The 23,481-nt window shown below is 40.0% G+C and overlaps 1 protein-coding gene across 1 annotated transcript; it reads left to right on the forward strand.

Moving 5' to 3' along the window:
* The first annotated feature begins 4,676 nt into the window (after nt 1-4,676).
* LMOD2 (leiomodin 2) lies at nt 4,677-16,284 on the forward strand. Its single transcript, XM_073573410.1, has 3 exons — nt 4,677-5,045; nt 9,027-10,412; nt 16,045-16,284. The coding sequence occupies exons 1-3, from the start codon at nt 4,776-4,778 to the stop codon at nt 16,069-16,071; spliced, it is 1,683 nt and encodes a 560-aa protein (XP_073429511.1). The 5' UTR covers nt 4,677-4,775; the 3' UTR covers nt 16,072-16,284.
* The last annotated feature ends 7,197 nt before the right edge of the window (nt 16,285-23,481 follow it).

Genomic DNA, 23,481 nt, shown 5'->3' on the forward strand with positions numbered 1-23,481 from the left:
GTACCACCAATGGAACACCGTCGCACTGTGCCTGCGCGAATTCCAAGCGGGCGCAGTGAATCATTTGGCTGATCCCGGCGGCAGATGCGCGACATGTCTACAGGCAGAGGAAGCCAGTCACATTAAAGGGGTTTTCCCATGAACGAAAGTTCATTTTAAAAATTGTGTCTGACCGTGTACGTAGCATACCACATCTCCTGGCAGGGGAGGAAGCAAAAGACAATACTGACATTACAGCAGGGGATCACAGAGGATTCATTTTGTGAGGTAAAATATTTCACTGACTGTTTGTTTTTAAACATTATTTTACCTCACAAAATGTATCCTCTGTGATCTCCTGCTGTAATGTCAGTATTCTCTTTTCTTTCCTCCCCTGCCCAGGAGCTGTGGTATGTTCTGTACATGGTCAGACAGACAATTTTTAATATTAACTTTCGCTCATGGAAAAACCCCTTTAAATAGAAATGCCTCCTGACATGCTGTGCACTGACTGGTTAGTGATGGGGTACACAGGTCAAACAAGAGATGACATGAGAGAAGACAGCAGATGGGGGAGAGAGAAAGCACATGGGTGAGACAGAGCACAGGGGAGAGACAGCTCAAATGGGACAGCACATGAGGGGAGAACACAGCACAGGAAGGAGAGAGACAGCAGACAAGGGTGATAGCACATGGGGTAGACAAGTCAAAGAAGAGAGCACAGACGAGAGAAGTCAGTATATGGGAAAGAAAGAGTGGATAGGTGGGTGAGCACATGGGGGGAGAGATTCTCAACTCTGCAAAGCCTGACCCCATCATGACATTACCGTCCTCTATCGCATCGGGCCTCCATCTAGTGAGGTAATAACTCTGGAACGCTTCCATGTGTATCCCGGTGATTCTGACATTGTTTTCTCGTGACATATTGTACTTCATGGTAGTGGTAAAATTTCTTTTACATTCCTTGCGCTTATTTGTGAAAAAAGTGGAAATTTGGTGAAAATTTTGAAAATTTCGCAATTTTCCAACTTTGAATTTTCATACCCTTAAATAACAGAGATATGTCACACAAAATACTAAATAAGTAACATTTCCCACATGTTTACTTTACATCAGCACAATTTCGGAACCAAATTTTTTTTGTTAGGAAGTTATAAGGGTTAAAAGTTGACCAGCGATTTCTCATTTTTACAACACCATTTTTTTTTAGGGACCACATCACATTTGAAGTCACTTTGAGGGGTCTATATGATACCATTCTAAAAACTGCATCCCTGAAGGTGCTCAAAACCACATTCAAGAAGTTTATTAACCCTTCAGGTGCTTCACAGGAGTTTTGGGAATGTTTAAAAAAAAAATGAACATTTTACTTTTTTCACAAAAAATTGAATTCAGATCCAATTTGTTTTATTTTACCAAGGGCAACAGGAGAAATTGGACCCCAAAAATTGTTGTACAATTTTTTCTGAGAACACTCATACCCCATATATGCAGGTAAATCACTGTTTGGGCACATGGCAGAGCTCGGAAGGGAAGAAGTGCCGTTTGACTTTTCAATGCAAAATTGGCTGGAATTGAGATCGAGCCATGTCACGTTTGGAGAGCCCCTGATGTTCCTAAACAGTGGAAACCCCCAATTCTAACTCCAACCCTAACCCCAACACACCCCTAACCCTAATCCCAACCCTAATCATAATCCCAACCCTAACCTTAATCCCAATCGTAACAGTAATCCTAACTTTAGCCCCAACCCTAACCCTAATGGGAAAATGGAAATAAATACATTTTTTTATTTTATTATTTTTCCCTAACTAAGGGGGTGATAAAGGGGGGTTTGATTTACTATTTATAGCGGGTTTTTATGTTTGGCAGCTGTCACACACTAAAAGGGGATTTTTATTGCATAAAATAGTTTTTGCATCACCATATTTTAAGAGCAATAAGATTTCCATATTTTGGCACACAGATTCATGTGAGGTCTTGTTTTTTGAGAAGAGTTGACTTTTTTATTGGTACCATTTTTGGACACATGACATTTTTTGATCGCTTTTTATTCCGATATTTGGGAGGCAGAATGAACAAAGCAATTCATTAATTTTTTTTTGGGGGGGTGTTTATACCGTTCCGCGTGTGGTAAAATTGAGAAAGCCGTTTTATTCTTCTGGTCTGTATAATGACAGTGATACCTCATTTATATCTTTTTTTATATTTTGGCGCTTTTATGCAATAAAAACTATTTTATATAAAAAAAAATTATTTTTGCATCTCTTTATTCTAAGAGCTAAAACTTTTTTATTTTTCCAGTTCTGGAACTATATGGCGGCTTGTATTTTTCTGGGACAAGATGACATTTTCAGCGGTACCTCGATTATTTGTATCCATGTTTTTGATCCCGTGTTATTCCACTTTTTGTTCGGCGGTATGATGATAAAGCATTGTATTTTTGCCTTGTGTTTTTTTTTTCTTAATCGTGTTCACTAAAGGGGTTAATTAGTGGGACAGTTTTATAGGTTGGGTCGTTACGGACGCGGCAATACCAAATATGTGTACTTTTATTGTTTAGATTTGTTTTATTCAAATATTTATTTATTGATGGAATAATTATTGATTTTTTTATTATTATGTTTTAAAATATTTTTACAATTTTTTTTTTTTTTTTAAACTTAATTCTTACTTTTACACTTTGTCCCACTATGGGACACTCATTTTGTGCAGGCTGATCACTTCTATAGCATGCAGATCTGCATGCTATAGAAGCTGTCAGCGCTGCAGCTTCTATACACTAACCAGAGAGACTTCCTGGTCATCACTGTGCATGACAGGAAGTCTCTCAGGACTGGAGACCCAGATGTCATCATGACGACATCGGGTCTCCATGGCAGCGATCGGGACCCGGCGTCTCCGATCCAAAGGCAGAGCACCTCTGCCGGCTCCAGAAAGCTGCAATCATGTTTGATTGCAGTGTTCCGGGGGTTAAAGTGCCGGGAGAGGTCCGTGACCGCTCCTGGCACTTAGTGCAGCTGATTCTCACAGCTGACACCCGGCCGCGATCAGCCACGCTCCCCAGAAATCCAGGCATCCAAAATATTCACTCACATATAAGAGGAATGCATCGGGATGTAGAGTTATGGGAATAAACCAGAAGGATAGAGAATTACCACACATACAAACCAAGCAACATTCACAGGTAACTCCTCCAACTCTCCTTCTCATAGGAACACCTTTCCCACTGTTAGCTATACAGCAAATGCTAGCCTCTGTTAAGGATTTGTATCAGAGCCCAGATTATAAAGGGGAAAGGAGTGGTTAACTGTGCTCAGCTGCGAGCACAGAGATTTCCAACATGGCTGATTAACCCCTGATCTGCCAAAAGGAATAAACAACATTAAAATGAAAAGTATTCTCAGCGCCGGAGCAGGAGCAATCAGACACTGCGGTCTTCTGGCTCCACAATGTGACGGTAACCGCATGACATTCAGTTCCAGCACATGTGTAGGCCTTATTTTTGGCTTTGGGAGGTTAGAGTTTCATATTTTGGTAAGTATTTTTACGCTATGGCCTTTTTGCGCTATCTCTATATTATACTGTAGATATTGCAGCATATGTTGTATCTATGTATTTATAGCCGGTTGTGCAATCATCCTTATATATGTGAAAGGTATTTTAGTCTGCATGACTGTTTATTGTGTACCAGCATTTGCCCCATTTTTCCCACTATAGTGGATTACCTTGATGCGGTTTATCTTTGATTTTAAAATATTTTATGTGTTTTCTTTGTAATTTATAAAATTTTGGCAATTATTTTGGGTTTTCTAATCACTAGTGTATTTCTTCCCTTCAGCCACACTTATGTATCAAAACACATCACAAGCACATGAGTTCAACGCCAATTTTATAAAGAACACTCAATTACAATTTATCCTTTCTCTCTTTTAATATATATTTTCGTTGTATTTAGTTTATAATAACTGCTGAAAAGATCTGACAGAAGGACAATGACAGCATTTTGCTTTTATTTCACATAATAAAATGAATGTAAAAAACTAATGAACGTCACGTGACTGCTCCAACCTTTTCTTTGGCGCCATTATTTGACTTTTTCATGTGTTGTGAACTGCACGTAAGTTCACGGTTCCTTTCACATGTGGTTGTCCTGAAGAATGAGTTGGTTTGATTTTGAAACTCGTTGACAAGAAATTACTTTTATTAATCTCTGGTCTTTGGATCCTTGTATTTGGCAGTCCCGCAGCACAAGTTAAAGTCCACTTTTCCCCTTCATATTGGCACATTAGAATCATAGTGATATCCACTTTCAGATGAAGGCAGACAGCTCTACAGTATACATTACAGTGATGAAGTTGATAGCTCATCAGAATGTTTAAAAGCTTCTTAAAATTTCAGCTTATAAAGAAGATGCCCACCTTCCTTACAGAAAGGAATTATATATTTGATTTTTGACAACTGGCAGGAATTTTAAGGTTATCAGTGTACCCTCTCTAAGGAAGCATATAGTGTGTCAGCAGTCCCAGGCTGTAAATCACATGTGATGTCACTATGTCACTGTCTCTCTAGCCAGCTGACGTTTGAGGCTTAAATAGACTATGTCTTCATCCCATTTGTTATAAGGAAACACCCATTGAGCATTTCTTTAAAGGCTGGCTCATCCCATCTATTTTCTCAGATCGTGCTCACAAAGGACAGTGCAGACAACTCTGTTATTTTGATCTTCCCTTTTGATAATTTTTAGCTGCCTGTGTCGGCTGGTTCTAGCCTTCTCTGTCGCACCGGAGGGGACCATGTCTGCCTTTGGATACAGGAGAGAGATCAGCAAGTATGAAGATATTGATGAAGATGAGCTACTTGCTTCCCTGTCACCAGAGGAGCTCCAAGAGCTGGAAAGAGAATTGGAGGACATTGAACCAGACCGCAATCTTCCGGTTGGAATGAGGCAAAAAAGTTTAACAGAAAAATCTCCAACTGTTAACTTCAGCAGAGAAGCATTAATGGCATACTGGGAGAAAGAAACCCAAAAATTAATGGAGAGAGAAATTGGTGCAAGCTCGGAGGTAGGTTACTATACAACTAACCTTAGATAAGTGTAAAAAGGAACAAGCAATGTTTTATTCTGAAAAAGTCAATATATATATATATATATATATAATGTATCTATCTGCGCAATTACATACATTTTCATTTACATATATTAGCTTTACATATATTTTATATATATATATATATATTTGATAAAGTATATGTATAGATAGATAAATATAGATATACAGATATCTATAGATATATTTTAAAAAGTTACATAAAGATAGCTGAAAATTAGTTTACATACTTTCAATTATATAAAATCTTGTTATTATAGTTCTAGTTTGGCGACATAAATACTATAAGTAGATGCAAATCACTACTTATACTGTGTAAAATATAATTTTTAAAAATAATGTAATGAAATATAGGGACAGAGATAGGAAGCACAAGGCTCCGATAAAAAGCTTGCAGTTGTCTCTTGGATTCCCGCCTGCTTAGTCAAAGCCCTCCACTTGTTTCTGGTATGTGATTGTTTTCCAAACATGGTAGTTATCGGGGGCTATTATTTGGCTTCTATATATAGCCTCCATATAATCTCACGTCTGGTTCTACCTCAGAAGAATGACAATGTGTTGGATGACAGTTAGCCTCATTTGTCATCAAATGTGTGGTGTCGTTGAAAACGGCTTTCTTTTTTTTCTAGCTCTTAGTAGATTCTCTAAAAGCTTAGTTTTCATAGGAAATAGTAAACTAAGGCTTGTTTGTCAGTGTTTCTTGTAGTGTACATTGATGTTCTGCAAAATTTCTCTGTTAGTCACTTTTTACATTCTTTTTTTTCTTGTTAAAATGTTATTTTAACCCCTTTACCCCCAAAGGTGGTTTGCATGTTAATGACGGGCCAATTTTTACAATTCTGACCACTGTCCCTTTATGAGGTAATAACTCTGTAACGCTTCAACGGATCCTGAGGATTCTGAGATTGTTTTTTCGTGACATATTGTACTTCATAACAGTGGTAAAAGTTATTTATTTTGCAATTTTCCAACTTTGAATTTTCATGCCCTTACATCACAGAGATATGTCATGCAAAATAGTTAATAAGTACCATTTCCCACACTTCTACTTTGCATCAGCACAATTTTGGAACCAAAATTTTTTTTGTTAGGAAGTTATAAGGGTTAAAAGTTGACCATCGATTTCTCATTTTTCCAACTAAATTTACAAAACCATCTTTTTTAGGGACCACATCACATTTGAAGTTATTTTGAGGGGTTAATATGGCAGAAAATACCCAAAAGTGACACCATTCTAAAATCTGCACTCCTCAAAGTGCTCAAAACCACATTCAAGAAGTATTTTAACCCTTCAGGTGTGTCACCGGAATTTTTGGAAAGTGGAAAATAAAAATGAACATTTATCTTTTTTTCACAAAAAAACTACTTCAGATACATTTTGTTTATTTTGACAAGGGTAACAGGAAGAATGTACATAAAAATTTGTTGTATAATGTCTCTTGAGCATGCTGATACTCCATATGTGGGAGAAAACCACTGTTTGGGCTCACGGCAGGGCTCGGAAGGGAAGGAGCGTCATTTGACTTTTTGAATGTAAAATTTCCTGGAATCATTAGCGGATGTCATCTTTCATTTAGAGAGCCTCTGATGTGCCTAAATAGTGCAACACCCCCCACAAGTGACCCCATTTTGAACTCATTTTACAAACTACACTCCCCAATGAATTCATCTAGGGGTGTAGTGATCATATTGACACTACATGTGCCTCACAGAATTTTATACCACTGAGCGGTAAAGAAAGAATAAATTACATTTTTAGCACTAAAATGTTATTTTTGCCCAAAGTTTTTCATTTTTCTAAGGGCTAATAGGATTTTTTTTTTACAACAAACAGTTCCATTTTTTCCTGAGTGCGCCAATACCCTACATGTAATTGAGAAATATTTTTCAGGCACAGTGCAAAGCTCAGAAGGCAAGGAGCGCCAGATTTTTCTGTTATGGTTTGCAGGTGCCATGACCTACTGGGAGAGTCCATGAGTTGCCAGAACAGAAGAAAACCCCATAAGTGACCACAATTTACAAACTACGCCTCTCAATGAATTTATCTAGGGGTGCAGTGGTCATAGTGACACCACGGGTGTGTCACAGAATTTTATACCATTGGGCAGCGAAGAGCAAATAACTAATAACTACATTTTTACCACAAAATTTTGTTTTAGCCCCAGATTTTACATTTTCACACAAGATGTGGGTAACAATTGCACCATAATTTGTCCCATAATTTCTTTTGAACCTGGTAATACCCCATAAGTGGCTGTACAGTACTACTTAGCCGTACAGAGAGACTAGGGAGGAATGGAGCGCTATTTGCCTCCTGTAACGCAGATTTTCCTAGAACAGTTTGAGGACTCCATATACAGAGCCCCTAATTGCTAGAAGCGCAGAATCTCAAGTGACCCCATTTTGGAAATTATACCCCTTTGGGAATTGATCTACATTAAAAATTGCAAACTGCTGTTGTAGTGACCAGTGTGCTGTAGTGACCAGTACGTTGCAGTCACCAGTGCGATATGCCCAGCCCATGCTTCTGAAGACATGCACCCGTAAGTTACGCGGGCTCTCAACGCTTCAGAAATGCCAAACATGTGGACACTATATGTGGTTTAGGTACACTGTGGGGCTCAGAAGGGAGGGGGGCATTTGGATTTGGGAGCGCAGAATTTGTTGAATTTCTTTTGGAGGGTTATGGAGCCATTTCTTTTTTCCAGAGCCTTTGTTCTACCAGTAACGTGGAAGCCCCCTACATTTCCATTCCAGAGTGAGGGCTTCCTTCTTTGTAAATTGAGTTGAATCTTTTATTGGGAACATTTTACATAAAGTTAGGAATCACAGTTATCCAGCACTCTACGCTGAGCACTTACTTTGGGGTTTCCATCTAAATCTCTGAGTGACGTGATTCAGATGAAACCCCCAAGGGATCCATTCACTATAATGAGGCAGCAGAGTTACTCTGGACTCCATCTGGCCTCTGCTCAGCTATGTCCTTCTTTTCAGAAGTGTGCAAAACTGTGGCCAACGGAACTTTTAAGCAATCCTAAAAAAACGGACACCGCCGGATCACAGGTCAGACAGTTTTGACAGTGAATCCATCTGCCTCATTATAGGGAATCTTCCACCAGAGGTTCTGTCTGAATCATGTATTTCAGAGATTTACACAGAAATACTGGTGTAAGAGCGCAGGATAAATATGCCCAGAATCTTACTGCAGCATCCCCATAATATGCAAACTGTCAGCTCTGCATTGTGCATGATCAAGCAACTTTCCTAGCTCTGGTGACCCAGATGTCATCAGGACAACATCGGGTCACCATGGCAACTATCAGGACCCCGCGTTCGATTGCAGCATTCAGGGGGTTAAAGTGCTGCATGTCAGAATCAGCTGACACGCAGCGGCAATCGCCCGCGCACCACCCATGTGCGCAGGCAATCGTGATGATGTAATAATCCGTCACTGGTCAAATAGGCCCAGGGCACATGAACGGATTATTATATCAGATATCAAAGTTAAATTGATTCTAGAATTTGTTGGCCTAATTGTATCCAAGATTACTATAAAAGTATTCTAAATCTACATTATATATTTTTTGCATTTTATTAATTTTTTAAATGAGAGAGGAGGGTATTTTATGAGAAACATGGAAATCTATGAACAGTTTGCCCTCTCATAGGCCTTATTCACACATCAGTATTTTGATCAGTATTTCATCAGTATTTGTAAGGCAAAACTAGAAGTGTCTCCAAAACACAGAACATGTGTCAAGCTTCCAATAATAGTTTTTGTCTGTAAGTTTTGCTTCTTGTTTAGCCATATTATGACCCTACCAGTAAGTCATAAAGCTAACATAACAGAATAAGGCTAGGTCTGTACTGTACAACGTAAACTGACAACACAAAAGAAGCATTTAATCATGTAACTTGTCTCGCTTTTTCCTTCAGAATTACAAGGAGGAAGAAGATGAGGGAAGTGAAGAAGATGACTTTACAGGAAGTAACAGTGAGATTTCTGAGGAGGTTTATACAGAAGAAGAGGAAGAAGAAGAGGAAGCCGTGACTGAAGAAGAGGAAGTAATGACTGAAGAAGAGGAGCAGGGAGAAGAAAGTGAAAAGGAGGATAGTAAAAAGGAAGACATAAAAGAAGAGGCTACAAATGTGGAAAATGATTGCCGAGCTATAGAAATCCCTATTCAGATACCAGAAATAAAGTGCAACGGAGTTGCTGTAGAGAAACCAACATGTAATGGCTTCAGTGCGAATCACAGCAAATATAACAGACAAGCTGACGAAACAGGGAACAATAAGACATTTACAAGCCTTGTGCTCTCAAACCCAACTGTCATTGAAGAAGCTCTAGAAAGCATCAAAACCAATGATCCTGAGACTTTCGAAATCAACCTAAATAACATGGAAAATGCAAAAGTAGACACATTGGTATCATTTGCAGAAGCTCTGAAAAACAACACTAATGTTAAAATATTTAGTTTAGCCAACACTCATGCTGACGACAATGTGGCAATAGCTATTGCTAATATGCTGAGGGTTAATAGGAATATCACATCCCTAAATATTGAATCCAATTTTATAACAGGGAAGGGAATATTAGCCATCATTAGAGCTCTGCAGTATGCAAACAATATGCTAACAGAATTGCGATTTCACAATCAAAGACACATTATGGGAAGTCAAGTAGAAATGGAAATAGTAAAGTTGCTAAGAGACAATACAAGTATTGTCAAGCTGGGTTATCATTTTGAGCTTCCAGGGCCTCGCATGTCTATGACAAGCATTCTTACTCGAAATATGGACAAACAGAGACAGAAAAGAATACAAGAGCAAAAGGAATCCGGTTATGACCCTGCATCTAACCTAAGGACCAAGACTTTGCAGAGAGGAACTCCAGGGTCCTCGCCATACCCCTCTCCTAAAAGCTCCCCATGGTCCTCTCCAAAAGTCAATAGAAAAGTTCAATCTACTGTCACTATACCTGCACCACCGCCACCCCCTCCACCACCACCACCACCGCCACCCCCTGCTCCTCCACTACTTCCAATAATTCAAGAAAAAAAGATTCCAACTAGAAATATAGCTGAAGTTATTAAGCAACATGAAAGATCAGCCAAAAAAATTCAAAATGGACACAGTAAGACAAAGGGTAAAAAAAGCAAAAAAGAACAAAATAATATTTTAAAGGAAATTAAAAATTCATTAAGATCAATTTCAGACAAGAAAGGTGAAGAAAGTTCTAGACCATCTACGCCCCAAAGATCTGCACATGATGATCTTATGGAAGCTATAAGAGGCAGCAGTATGAGACAGCTTAGGAAGGTATGTATGATCACGTATACATATACATGTTTCAGAAAATGAAGTGCTTACATAGCATCCTGTGAGTTCAAACAAATTAACAATCTTAATATAGTTAAAGTCATGGTTATGTATGGCCCAAAAAGAAAGTATGTAAATCAACACTCATTTCAACTGTCATTAAAAATTCTGTGGTATATGCTAATTACTACAGTAATTTTTTAACTACAGATTATGCTGTCACTATATATCTAATCATATTTGTTAATCTAAATTATATATATATATATTTTTCTATTTTTTCACGCTGTTTGAAAAAAATAATCCTGCAACTAAATTTTAACATGGATCTGTGATGTTAAAGAAGCACTCCTCCTCCTGCCATCAAAATGTCTATTCTATTAATATATTGCAATCATCATATTATATAGTACTTTGTACTTACAATTGCTCATTTTGCCTTTCTACCCAGCTCATTCTTCTCTTTTCCATTAGGTTTATGACATCATGTGATTAAATACTGACTAGCTGAATCCTTCTAAGCTTTATGTAGAAACAGGAGGTCAATTTTCACTGTATGAGTCATCAGTCACTGCAAAAGTCTCTGACAGGGGGAGGAAGTAGCAGCTGAATCAGGAATTAAAGAGGGGGGATGAATCATGCATGGAAAAAAGACATCATATTTCTACATAGAGCAGAGAAAAGAAGAATTAGCTGGGTAGAAAGGCAAAATGAGAAATTGTAAAAACACAGTGCTGTATAACATGACGATTGCTTTATATTAAGAGGATAAAAACGTTCATGGTTCACATTCTAATCAGATTACAGCAGCTGTAAGTTGCACATAATTATTGGTGGGGACGAAATGTAAAAAAAAATAAAAATAAATTCTGGAACAGATAACACAGATGCCAATCAAAAATGTGCGTCACTAATAAGTGCTTAGCGGTCACTGGACGAAGACAGTACAAATGCAAAAATCCAAATCTGACTGAAAAATAAAACTCCTGACCAAAAATTGAGTAATTGAGCATGGTTGCCGATTAGTGATAAAAATCACTACTCAGCACTTTGAAGCTCTAGACCACACACATAGAAGTGGTACAATGTAAAAAAATAAAACTGACAGGACAAAATTATCTGCACCAAAAAAAGAGCATAAGGCCTCATTCAGACATCTGTGATGCACATACATGTTGTATCCGTATTTATTTTTCATGGATATAACATGCATCGGTTATAATATATAGTGTTATTCACATGTCTGTGTTTTTTACAAACTGTGTGTCAGTGCAAAACTCACAAAGACATCTCGGTTTTTTTACCACCGCACGAATGAAAAGGACCAATGCAAGTCTATGGGTCTGTAAAAACACGTACAGAACATGGGCGGTATCAGTGTACAAGCCGTTTGCTGTCCGTGTTTAACATTACAAAGTAGAGAAGAAGCTTTGTCAGTTATTTATCCACCAGTGAAAATGGTAAAAATGGACACACTGATGACCACAATGATGGTAAAAATAGACACAGTGATGGTAAAAACAGACACACTGACGGTAAAAAGGGACACAGTGATGGTAAAAAGGGCCATGGATGACACACTGATGGTAAAATGGGACATGGATGACACACTGATGATAAAAATTGACACAGTTAAGGTGAAAAACGGACATGGATGACAGACTGATGATAAAAACGGACATGGAAGACACTGATGATAAAAACGGACACAGTGATGGTAAATCCGGACAAACTGATGGTAAAAATGGACATGGATGACACACTGATGGTAAAAATGGACATGGATGACCCACTGATGGTAAAAATGGACATGGATGACTCACTGATGATAAAAACGGACAAACTAATGGTAAAAATGGACATGGATGACACACTGATGGTAATAACGGACAGACTGATGGTAAAAATGGACACAGAGATGACACACTGATGGTAAAAATGGACACAGAGATGACAAACTGTAAAAACGAACGCACTGATAGTAAAAACGAACACACTGATGACACACTGGTGGTAAAAACGGAGACACTGGTGACACACTGATGATAAAAACAGACACATGTATGACACACTGATGGTAAAAATGAACATGGATGACACGCTGATGTAAAAACGGATATTGATGACACTCATGATAAAAGCAGAAACACTGGTGGCACGCTGATGGTAAAAACGGACACTGATGACACACTGATGATAAAAACGGACACATGTATGACACACAGTTGGTAAAACAGACATGGAAGACACACTGATGATAAAATCGGACACAGTGATGGTAAAAACGGACAAACGATGGTAAAAATGGGCATGGATGACTCACTGATGGTAAAAACGGACAAACTAATGGTAAAAATGGACATGGATGACACACTGATGGTTAAAATGGACACACATCTGACAAACTGTTGGTAAAACAGACATGGAAGACAAAATGATAAAATCGGACACAGTGATGGTAAAAACGGACAAACTGATGGTAAAAATGGACATGGATGACACATTGATGGTAAAAATGGACACACTGATGGTAAAAATGGACAAACTAATGGTAAAAATGGACGTGGATGACACAATGATGGTAAAAACGGACACACTGATGACACCACTGATAGTAAAAATGGACACAGTGATGTTAAAAACAGATACACTGATGGTAAAAATGGACATGGATGACACACTGATGATAAAATCGGACACACTGATGACCACACTGATAGTAAAAATGGACACAGTGATGGTAAAAACAGACATTCTGATGGTAAAAATGGATGTGGATGACACACTGATGGTAAAAACGGACACACTGATGACACCACTGATAGTAAAAATGGACACACTGATGATAAAAACAGACATACTGATGGTAAAAATAGACATGGATGACACACTGATGGTAAAAAGGGACATGGATGACACACTGATGATAAAAATTGACACAGTTAAGGTGAAAAACGGACATGGATGACAGACTGATGATAAAAACAGACATGGAAGACACTGATGATAAAAACGGACACAGTGATGGTAAAACAGGACAAACTAATGGTAAAAATGGACATGGATGACACACTGATGGTAAAAATGGACATGGATGACTCGCTGATGGTAAAAATGGACAAACTGATGGTAAAAATGGACACAGAGACGACACACTGATTGCAAAAACAAACACACTGATAGTAAAAACGAACACACTGATGACACACTGATGGTAAAAACGGAGACACTGGTGACACACTGATGATAAAAACAGACACATGGATGACACACTGATGGTAAAAATGAACATGGATGACACGCTGATGTAAAACAGACATTGATGACACTCATGATAAAAACAGAAACACTGGTGGCACGCTGTTGGTAAAAACGGACACTGATGACACACTGATGATAAAAACGGACACATGTATGACACACAGTTGGTAAAACAGACATGGAAGACACACTGATGATAAAATCAGACACAGTGATGGTAAAAACGGACAAACTGATGGTAAAAATGGGCATGGATGACTCACTGATGGTAAAAATGGACACACATATGACACACTGTTGGTAAAACAGACATGGAAGACAAAATAATGATAAAATCGGACACAGTGATGGTAAAAATGGACAAACTGATGGTAAAAATGGACATGGATGACACATTGATGGTAAAAATGGACAAACTAATGGTAAAAATGGACGTGGATGACACAAGGATGGTAAAAACGGACACAATGATGACACCACTGATAGTAAAAATGGACACAGTGATGTTAAAAACAGACATACTGATGGTAAAAATGGACATGGATGACACACCGATGGTAAAAATGGACAGACTGATGACCACACTGATAGTAAAAACGGACACGGTGATGGTAAAAACAGACATACTGATGGTAAAAATGGACAAACTAATGGTAAAAATGGACGTGGATGACACACTGATGGTAAAAACAGACACACTGATCTTAAATCTTCTTTAAATATTTTACCATTGACAGCTAGGCGGTCTGCACAGAGTGATTGCAGCAGAGAGACCACTGCGGCATCATTAATGAGGCCCATTATGATTGGTTCTACCATCGACAGCGCCATACACCACTAATCAGCAACATAATGGCCCCTTTTACTGAGCTATACTGTTCACTAATTAGCCAGTGACATTTGCCAATCGCAGTGATCACCTTATAGCAAAAACGAAGTACCGAAGCATGAAAATTTCAGAAGTGGTTAATGGCAGCATTACAACTCTGTAGTACAAGTTCAGGGCTTGTATGTAGCCACAATAAGTCAGCCATTGATCAGTGCTATACCCTGTGATTTCTTATGGGTAATAGGCCCAATAGATTGCAAAAATTACATGTTAACTTGTTAAAAAAAAACTTTGCTGCATTACTACAACTGAAAAACAATCCTAAAAACATAGAGAGGACACAATATAAGTCTCTAACATTGATGTGTGCATGAGCCTTATGATCTGGAAGGGGAAGGGATTTTTATCAGCAAGATTTATATTATTTTATTCCCCAAAAAAAAGTATTCAATTTGTAAAATGATAAAACCTCCACATTGACACAACCATTCTGTGGTTTTGGAAAGAATGTTAAGCACTGAAATCTAACATTTAACTAAGCCTGCGATAACTTAAACACTAAGCCTCAGGCACTGCATCTGTCTCTAGACGTCAACAGGTCACAGGCAAAGAAGATGGGCGCACATTATTTAGCCTGTACTATACACATTAAGTAGTTCCAATCCATGTATTATCACTCAGGAGATACTGTCCGTTCTACTTAAAGGGATCCATCATTATTCCAAACAAATAAGGCTGAATAAAGAGAACTGTATGTGCCCACAGTTTGTAATGAATTCTGAAGTCGTATCCTTTGAGGATAGATCTCAAGGACGGAGAAGCCTTGGAATAATAGCAAGCAATACAAATTTAGCAGAAAAATATTTGAATATGTGATTCAATCGTTTAACTCTGTTCACACTAAGCTTATTGCGGTCAGCAATCTGGAAAAGAAAGAGTTAAAACAACATACTAATGAGGTCAACAAGGCTTTCTGGGATTTTTGACACTTTGAATAATACAGACAGCACTGGTATTAATGGCATCGATAATATCACAAACCTGGTAGACCCCATTAAAGTCAAGAGGATCCAACAGCATTCAATTGAATCTATTTCAAAAACTGAAGCCAGGGCCGCCATCAGGGCATGACTACCATTACTAGTGTAAGGGGCCCGGTGAGCAGAAGCAAATTAGAAGGGGCCCGAACTGCCTGAGACATGCTGCCAGAATGTCTGACCCAGTCCGGGCCCATCCTCTTTTCCTTCTCCTCATCAGGCCTCAGGGACAGCGTCAGTCATACATCTCTATTTGCTAACACAGCCGCGCATGCAGGATGTAAAAACACAGCCCTGCATGGTGCGTGTCTGTGCTTGGCTCAGCCATAACGATAGTGTGAACAAAGCCTAACACTTTTTTCCACTAGCTTGGGGTCACTGTGTCTAACAAAATAGTGAACACATACACTTTGATTCAATAAGCTTAATTTTTTAATAAAATAACAATTTGCTGAAGGGAAATACCATTGCCTGGATGTCTAGTAACAATCTGTTTGTTTTGCAGGTGGATATCCCAAATGTACTCCGATAAAAATCCATTCTAGAAAAAAAAGTTGCAAAACAAAAAGCTTTCCCAAGTTATATGCAATTTGTGAAATATATCCGTGAGCTAGCAACCTGCACTCTTCAAGATGAAATATACATCTCCAGCATTTTAACCGACTGAAACAAAAAAATCATGTAAATAACTTTTTTTTAAATATTTACTTTTGTGTATTGTAGAATAAACTATGTTCAAAATGGTCACGAGCCTTGTGATTTGCACTAAAACGCTTTATTTGTTCAGCTTACAATTTTTTTAGGAATATGCAATAAAAATGACAATATTTCTGTCGAAAAGTTATTACTCTGAGCAATAAGAATTACAGTGGCAATATGAAGAATGTGCAATAATTCACTGTCTACGACAACGTTCAATTATCCTCTTTGAAAATAATTTATTAGGTTTAAGAGTGAAGGTTTGGGAATGTGAAGAACTCCACTATAAAAAATGTATATAGGGAATCTAACAAAATTCACAAAAAGGGGCATGTAAAAGTTTGGGCACCCTGCATGATTAGTGCCTAATAGCACCCCCTTTTGCAAGTATTACAGCTTGTAAAAGCTTTTTTGCAGCCAGAGAAGAGTCTTTCAATTCTTGTTTAAGGGATTTTCATTCATTCTTCCTTGGAAAATTCTTCCAATTCTGGGGGATTCCTGGGTCGTCTTGCATCCTCTGTTATGTTGAGGTCTAGCCACATATTTTCAATGATGTTCAGATCAGGGGACTGTGAACGTCATTGTAAAGCTTGTGCCTTTTGAGGTAGTCTATTGTGGATTTTGTCGTGGGTTTAGGATCATTATCTATTTGTAGAAGCCAACCCCTTTTCAACTTGAACTTTTTTGCTGATGGTGTTCTACTTGCATCAATGATTTGCTGAAATTTAATTGAAACCATTCTTCCCTCTACCTGTGAAATGTTCTCTGTGCAATTGGCTGCAAGACAAATGCAAAGCATGATTAATTCACTCGTATGCTTAATGGTTGGCGAGATGTTCTTTTCCTGAAATTCTGTGCCCTTTTTTCTCCACACATACCTTTGATCATTGTGGCCAAAGAGTTCTATTTTAACCTCATTGGTTCACAGGACTTGTTTCCAAAATGCATCAGGCTTGTTTGCATGTTCTTTTGCATACTTCTGATGCTGAATTTTATGGTGAGGATGCAGGAGAGGCTTTCTTTTGATGACTTCCATGAAGGTCATAATTGTGCAGATGTCTCTGAACAGTAGAACAATGTACCACAACTCCAGAGTCTGCTAATGTTTTTGAGGGTCTTTTGCAGTCAAGAGGAGGTTTTGATTTGCCTCTCTAGCAATCCTATGAGCAGCTCTCAATGAAATTTTTCTTGGTATTCCAGACCTTATCTTAGCCTCCACTGTTCCTACTAACTGTCATCTCTTAATTGCATTTCAAACTGAGGAAAGGGTAACTTGAAAACGCTGTGCTATCGTCTTATAGCCTTCTCCTGCTTTGTGAGCCTCCACCATTTTCAGAGTGCTAGGCAGCTGCTTAGAAGAGCCCATGGCTGAAGTTTTTTGCACAAGGTTTGCACAACTTGCTTAACTGTTCACAATATCAGTAATTTTGACCAGCGGTGCGCAAACTTGTGCATGCCACTGTAATTTCTCTTGGAAAGAACCTGATGATTCACCCTGCTTTGCTGCTATCTGATTACATCTCCAGAAAAAGGGAATACAATTTAAAGAAATGAGTTGTATTGACTTGTTTTTTTTAATGAATACTTGTATTCCAATTGAAAAGTCGAAGCATATTTTCTTACAGGTCTGCATTGTGCTATTCCTCAACTGACAAGTGAACATTCCACTTGTCAATAAAGTATGTTCATTCCTAATTCCTAAGAGAAATCATTTAGAAATGATACAATGCAGGGTTCCATGAAGAGCTCTGGCATTTCATGGGGAATACAAGTATTTAGAGGTAGCCTGCCATGTTGAAAATTGTATCTGACATGAAGACAGGATAATATAGAGCAGAAGGAGCTAATCAGATTGCTATATATATTTTTCTGGGGAAAGTTTTAGTAAAACTTTCATTCATTGAAATCCCTATTTTATATGAGTCCAGTGGGCAGTCCTACTCAGTGACTGACAGCATTTATTGTTTGACCGTGCACACAGCGATAGCTGTCAGTCACTAGTAGGACTGCCTAGGGAACTCATATGCATGCATACACTAGGGATTTCAATTAATTAAACCAAGCCTTTTTGCATGTGGTTATATCCTGATGAAGAAGTCTGAAGATTTCAGAACGCGCGTATAATAAAACCGCATCACGTCTACCTTGTATCCTGGACCATTCTTTCAGATCTCCATCTGCAGCACAGGTAACCCACCTATTGTTTCTTTTCTGGCAATTAATAAAACAAGTTATACTGAATCTTTTTTTCAACAAATCTATATAGCATTCTTGTCATGAACTCCGCACTGCACTTGCTCACTGAGCCAGTGTGCGCGACCTGAGTAAAACAAACTGTGCTCAAAGATACTTGTGGAGCGGGACAACAGCAGTGAAGATACGTGCTTCAGACAAACAGGACCTGAAGCACGTGACAGCTGGGGGTGTGGCCTAAGCTCCAGAGAGCTAGGAAAACTCCTAGAAGGGTAACTACGGGTCAAAGTTACCAAGGGGCATAGACAGGGACATAAACCAGATCAGGCCGGGGTCAAAGTACGAGATAGCACAACAGTACCAAAGGATTAGACAGAAAGGATAGTCAGGATGTAGTAAGAGATCAGTAAACCAAAACAGGCAATAGACGGTACAATAGGGGCAAACTGTAACAGAGTAACAATAGCCAATCCAGGAGGTCAGAACCGGAGAAGACAATAGTACCAAAACGTGAGACAGAGAACAGAGTGAGCGGACAGACCAGGTCATATACGGGAGGCAAACAAGGATTGCAGTATACAAGCACACCAGGGGGTCAGAAACATAGTCAGAACAACAGTATAGCTGACAGGGAATCCTAGTCTGGAGTGAGTATAAATACCCCTCCCAGATCCAAAGGGAGGCCAGCTAAAGTTATCCCTGAGAGAGCAGGAAATTAACCATGTTCTATACCATGACAATTCTATACAATTTCTGCTTTTCTATATGGTGCTGTTCACAGATCGGTCTGCATGTGTAAGATGCCCAAAAGAGGTAGTTGTGGGTGAGCTTCAGTTCTCACTCGCTTTCGCATCCTACAGACAACTTGCTTGTGCCCCAGTCCCGGTGTGCTGCTGTGTGTGGGGTGCATCTCACTTACTTCAGGGCCACAGGCCTCTTCTGACACCAGGAATCCATCTTCTGGGACCAAGACAGCAATTAATCCAGGAGACACGAGGTTCATAAAAACAACCCAACTTTTACTTTGTGAATGGCAGTATTTACAGGCCGGTGTAGATAAGGCCCAATGGGTTGTCTTCTTTCCCATAGGTACCGGATACAACTCCAGCCCTGGTTCTCAGTATAGGCCACCAGCAGAAATAGCAACCCATCGGCTCCCTGTGATTGTGTCCTGACGATGGGCACCCGAAGAGATACCCGGATTGAACTATGGGGCTTAAATGTCACTGTCAGTGATTGACAGCAGCATTTAAGAGATTAACAACAGCAAGTGGCGGTAGCGCTGAATGCTGCTATTAAAGGCAGATGCCAGTTATCTACTGTAGTCAGAATCTGCTCTGTGCGGAGTGAGATTAGCTCCTGAACCTGCTACAAACATACTGACACGTACCATAATTGTGCATCAGGAAGTGTTAAGGTGTTAAAGAAAGCGAATACATTGCATGATTGATTTCGGTAGGGGTGCATAGTAATACTGATTCCTAATTATCAACATGGGAGTAATCATGCATGTGGTTGCCCTTCGATTCAAACAAAATGCTCACCAGTTGGGTGAAGAAATAATTTATGCCTGCAAAAAGGAAAATCAATGTTATCGCTAGTACATCGTCCCATGTATGCAGAGAATGTGTTGCCGGTAACAATACTGTATGGGGATAGAACGATCATATTAGTGATGGTTTTACCCTGATCAGTGTCCTTCGACCTACTGTATGTAAACAAGTTGGTAAACGAGTACCGAATGACGATTGGCGCTCATTAATTGTGCATTGATTGGCTGAAATCAGGACTTCTAAAGGCTTAGCCATTTTATAAAGGGGATCTGCTTCCATGCCAATTTTCCACAATGTAAGGATACGAACAGATAACTCCCACTTCTTATTCATATCATAATAATTATCCATTAAATCCATTTTCCATGCATAAAGAAACTTCATAACAATGAACTATACTCTTAAATTGTACTGTTTGCTATTAGTAAGAAATATTTGGAGCAGGAAGGATCACTATGATGCCTGATCAGAATGAATAATTGTTTCCTTTAGTAGATGCAAGTGTTATGTTTAGTGGTTTAAAAATTTGCTTGAAGAGTGAGAATTATCATCATGTCTAAGGATGAGTGAACCCAAACTGGAAACTTCGAGGTTCGTAACAGACAGCAAGTGTCCAATATCGAACCCCGAACACTGACTTTTTACTGTATGTCCGGTTTCCTGCTCGGGTTTGCCAGTCTAATAAACCATTGTGTATACTCAGCACCTCCCTGTCTGTGGGATACTGCCCTTTAAGCCGTTGTGTCTGCTCTGCATCCCCCCTGCCTGTGGAAGTTCTATCCTTTAAGTCACTGTGTGTACTCTGCACCCTCTCGCCTGTGTAAGTAGTGTCCTTTAAGTAGCTTTGTGTACTCTGCACCCATATCTTTGGAAATACTGTCCTTTAAGCAGCTGTGTGTACTCTGCACCCATATCTGTGGGAGTACTGTCCTTTAAGTTGCTGTGTGTACTCTGCATCCCCCCCGTCTGTGTTAGTACTGTCCTTTAAAGTGAACCTGTCAGCAGTTTTGGCCGATATAAGATACGGCTATCACTTGTCAGGGCTTATACACAGCATTCTATAACATTGTATATAAGCCCCGAACCCGACCTGGAAGAACTGAAAAATACGTTTTTTTTATACTCACCTGCGGGGCGGTCTTGTCCAATGGGTGTCGCAGGTCTTGGTCCGGTACCTCCCATCTTTTTATGATCACCGCCCTCCTGCTTGCTTCTTGTGTATGACACGACCTTGCAGGCGTACTTCTCTGCCCTATTGAGGACCCTGAGGGACCCCGCAGACATCTTGGGGCCAGGGGTCTCAATGGAGACATTCAGAACAATGCAAACGCATATCATTGTTCTGACGGAAGCACTCAGGGAGCCCTCTCCCTGCATGCGATCTCCTCAATGCCGATGTCACTATTGACAACGGCATCAGAGTGGTTAAATGATCGTGATCGGTGTTAGCAATGATCGTGGGTGTTGCTGCAAGGTGTCAGCTCTCTCACATATCTGACACCTGCACCCAATCGCCGCAGCGCTCAACGTGAGCCTGCGCGATCGCTGCGCCATACCTATACTGCTGTTTGTGGGAACGCAGCTGCCGCAAAACAGTACATGTATGGTGCATGTCGGGAAGAAGTTAAGCAGCTGTCTGCTCTGCACCCCCCTGCCTACGGAAGTACTTTCCTTTACGCCACTGTATGTACTCTGCACCCATAAATAAGTAATTGGTATCAGCAGTCTAGTTGCCATTTCTAGGCTGAAAAAATAATTTCTCTTGACTGGTGTTTGTTTTTAATTAGCCTGGTAAATACATAATTGGCTTCAGATATCAAGCTGCTATTTATAGGTCAAAGAAATAATTTTTCAGGATTGCTGTGTTTTTCTTGTACTGTTACAAATAAATAAATCTACTTTTCCCCAATCTCTTTTCGAGTAGTGTTTAGAAAATCAACGTCCAAAAATGAGAGCACCAAATAAGGGATGAGGACATGGCCGTGGTGGTGGTGTTGGTGTACCTTCTTCTATTGATGCTGCACCACTGATTCTGGAATAGTTTTACTTCTGCTAACCTACATTCCAGAATAATGCCCTTCATTAATAATTGTACATTTTTTCAGTACGACCAACTGGGAGTATAACAAAGAACCTCTCTGTTGGTGTTTGCTTTTTCTCCTGTTACGTTGGCCAATCAAACCATGACCACACCCATAGAGAAGTTCTGTGGTATACGCCCAGTTGGTTGAAGGCAAAATTGGCAACATTTTTCCAGGCAGGCATAACTCACAAACAAGAGGGGCTCAGAAAAAAAAGATGCACAAAATGAATGAGGAATGAAATGATTGACATTACAAGCTCAGCAGCAACTGCAGGATCCTGTGGTCAAGTGAAACCTTAACCTGTGTAGAGTTCTGATGGGAAATTGGCTAGAGGAGTTCTAGAAACTAATTCCCAGGCTTATCATTCCTAGGTTAAAAGACAATGTGACCACAAGAGATATAGAAGAAACTGTTAGGCGTCGGATTTCTGTCGCTGCACAGCGAGAATCCCGAGCCTTACTTCTGGCGGTCTCCAGAGGAGGCGCACTGTCGGATGCTATTTAGGTGAAGATATGCACTGTGGCCTGTATCATGCCACTGACTGGCGCTGACTCTAATACTAAGTCCCTATCCACACACGTAATATCAGAGGGAGGGGAGTCTTAATGAGTCATTCGCAGGCACATGCATCCGTCATCATTCACACAGGTAGCAAGTAGAGTTTATACTAGCGCATGGCTGAGCGGCAATGCGGACCTTTTATAGCCGTGCGCTTACGGGACCTTCCAGATCTTTGAGATGGACCAATCAGATCAGGAGAAGGACCTGCGCATGTAACTCCCGATCTCCAATGGGAGATCGTCTCGTGAGCATGCCCAGTAGCGCGACGAGAGGACTTAGCCACTGAGGTGGCTTGCTGCAGGACAGCTTGCGCTGCTATTGCTGACCCAGAGGTGGCAGCAACAACCAGTCCTACAGAGCTGGTCTGAGCAGGGCATCTGGGACGCCTAGATTGCTGTGCAGGCTCCTGAGCGGTCGGTGGAGAATGGGAGACCGCTGGATGCAAGGCTCTGGATTCCCACTGTGCAGCTGCAGGAACTCGATGCCTAACATTACCCCCCCTCCTAGGGCCCCCTCCCCTCTGAGCCTTGGTACGTTCAAACGCCACGATCAGGAGCGGGGCGTTGATGTTCTCCACTGGCTCCCAGGTCCGGGCCTCAGGACCATGACCATTCCAGTTTACCAAATAAAATTTTCTGCCACGCACAATCCTGCGTCCCACAATGGTATTGACCTCAAACTCATCCGAGGACAGGTCTGATGTCCCAGCAGATGACTCGGAAAACCAAGCCATGTGAACAGGCTTGAGAAGGGACACGTGGAAGACGTCAGAGATGGTCAAGTGAGGTGGAAGAGCCAGACGGTAGACCACTGAGCTGATGCACTCGAGGGCTTTGAAGGGACCAATGTATC

This window comes from Dendrobates tinctorius, unplaced genomic scaffold, assembly GCF_039654945.1.
Source record: "Dendrobates tinctorius isolate UK_male_01 unplaced genomic scaffold, ASM3965494v1 ptg000035l, whole genome shotgun sequence".
NCBI lineage: Eukaryota > Metazoa > Chordata > Amphibia > Anura > Dendrobatidae > Dendrobates > Dendrobates tinctorius.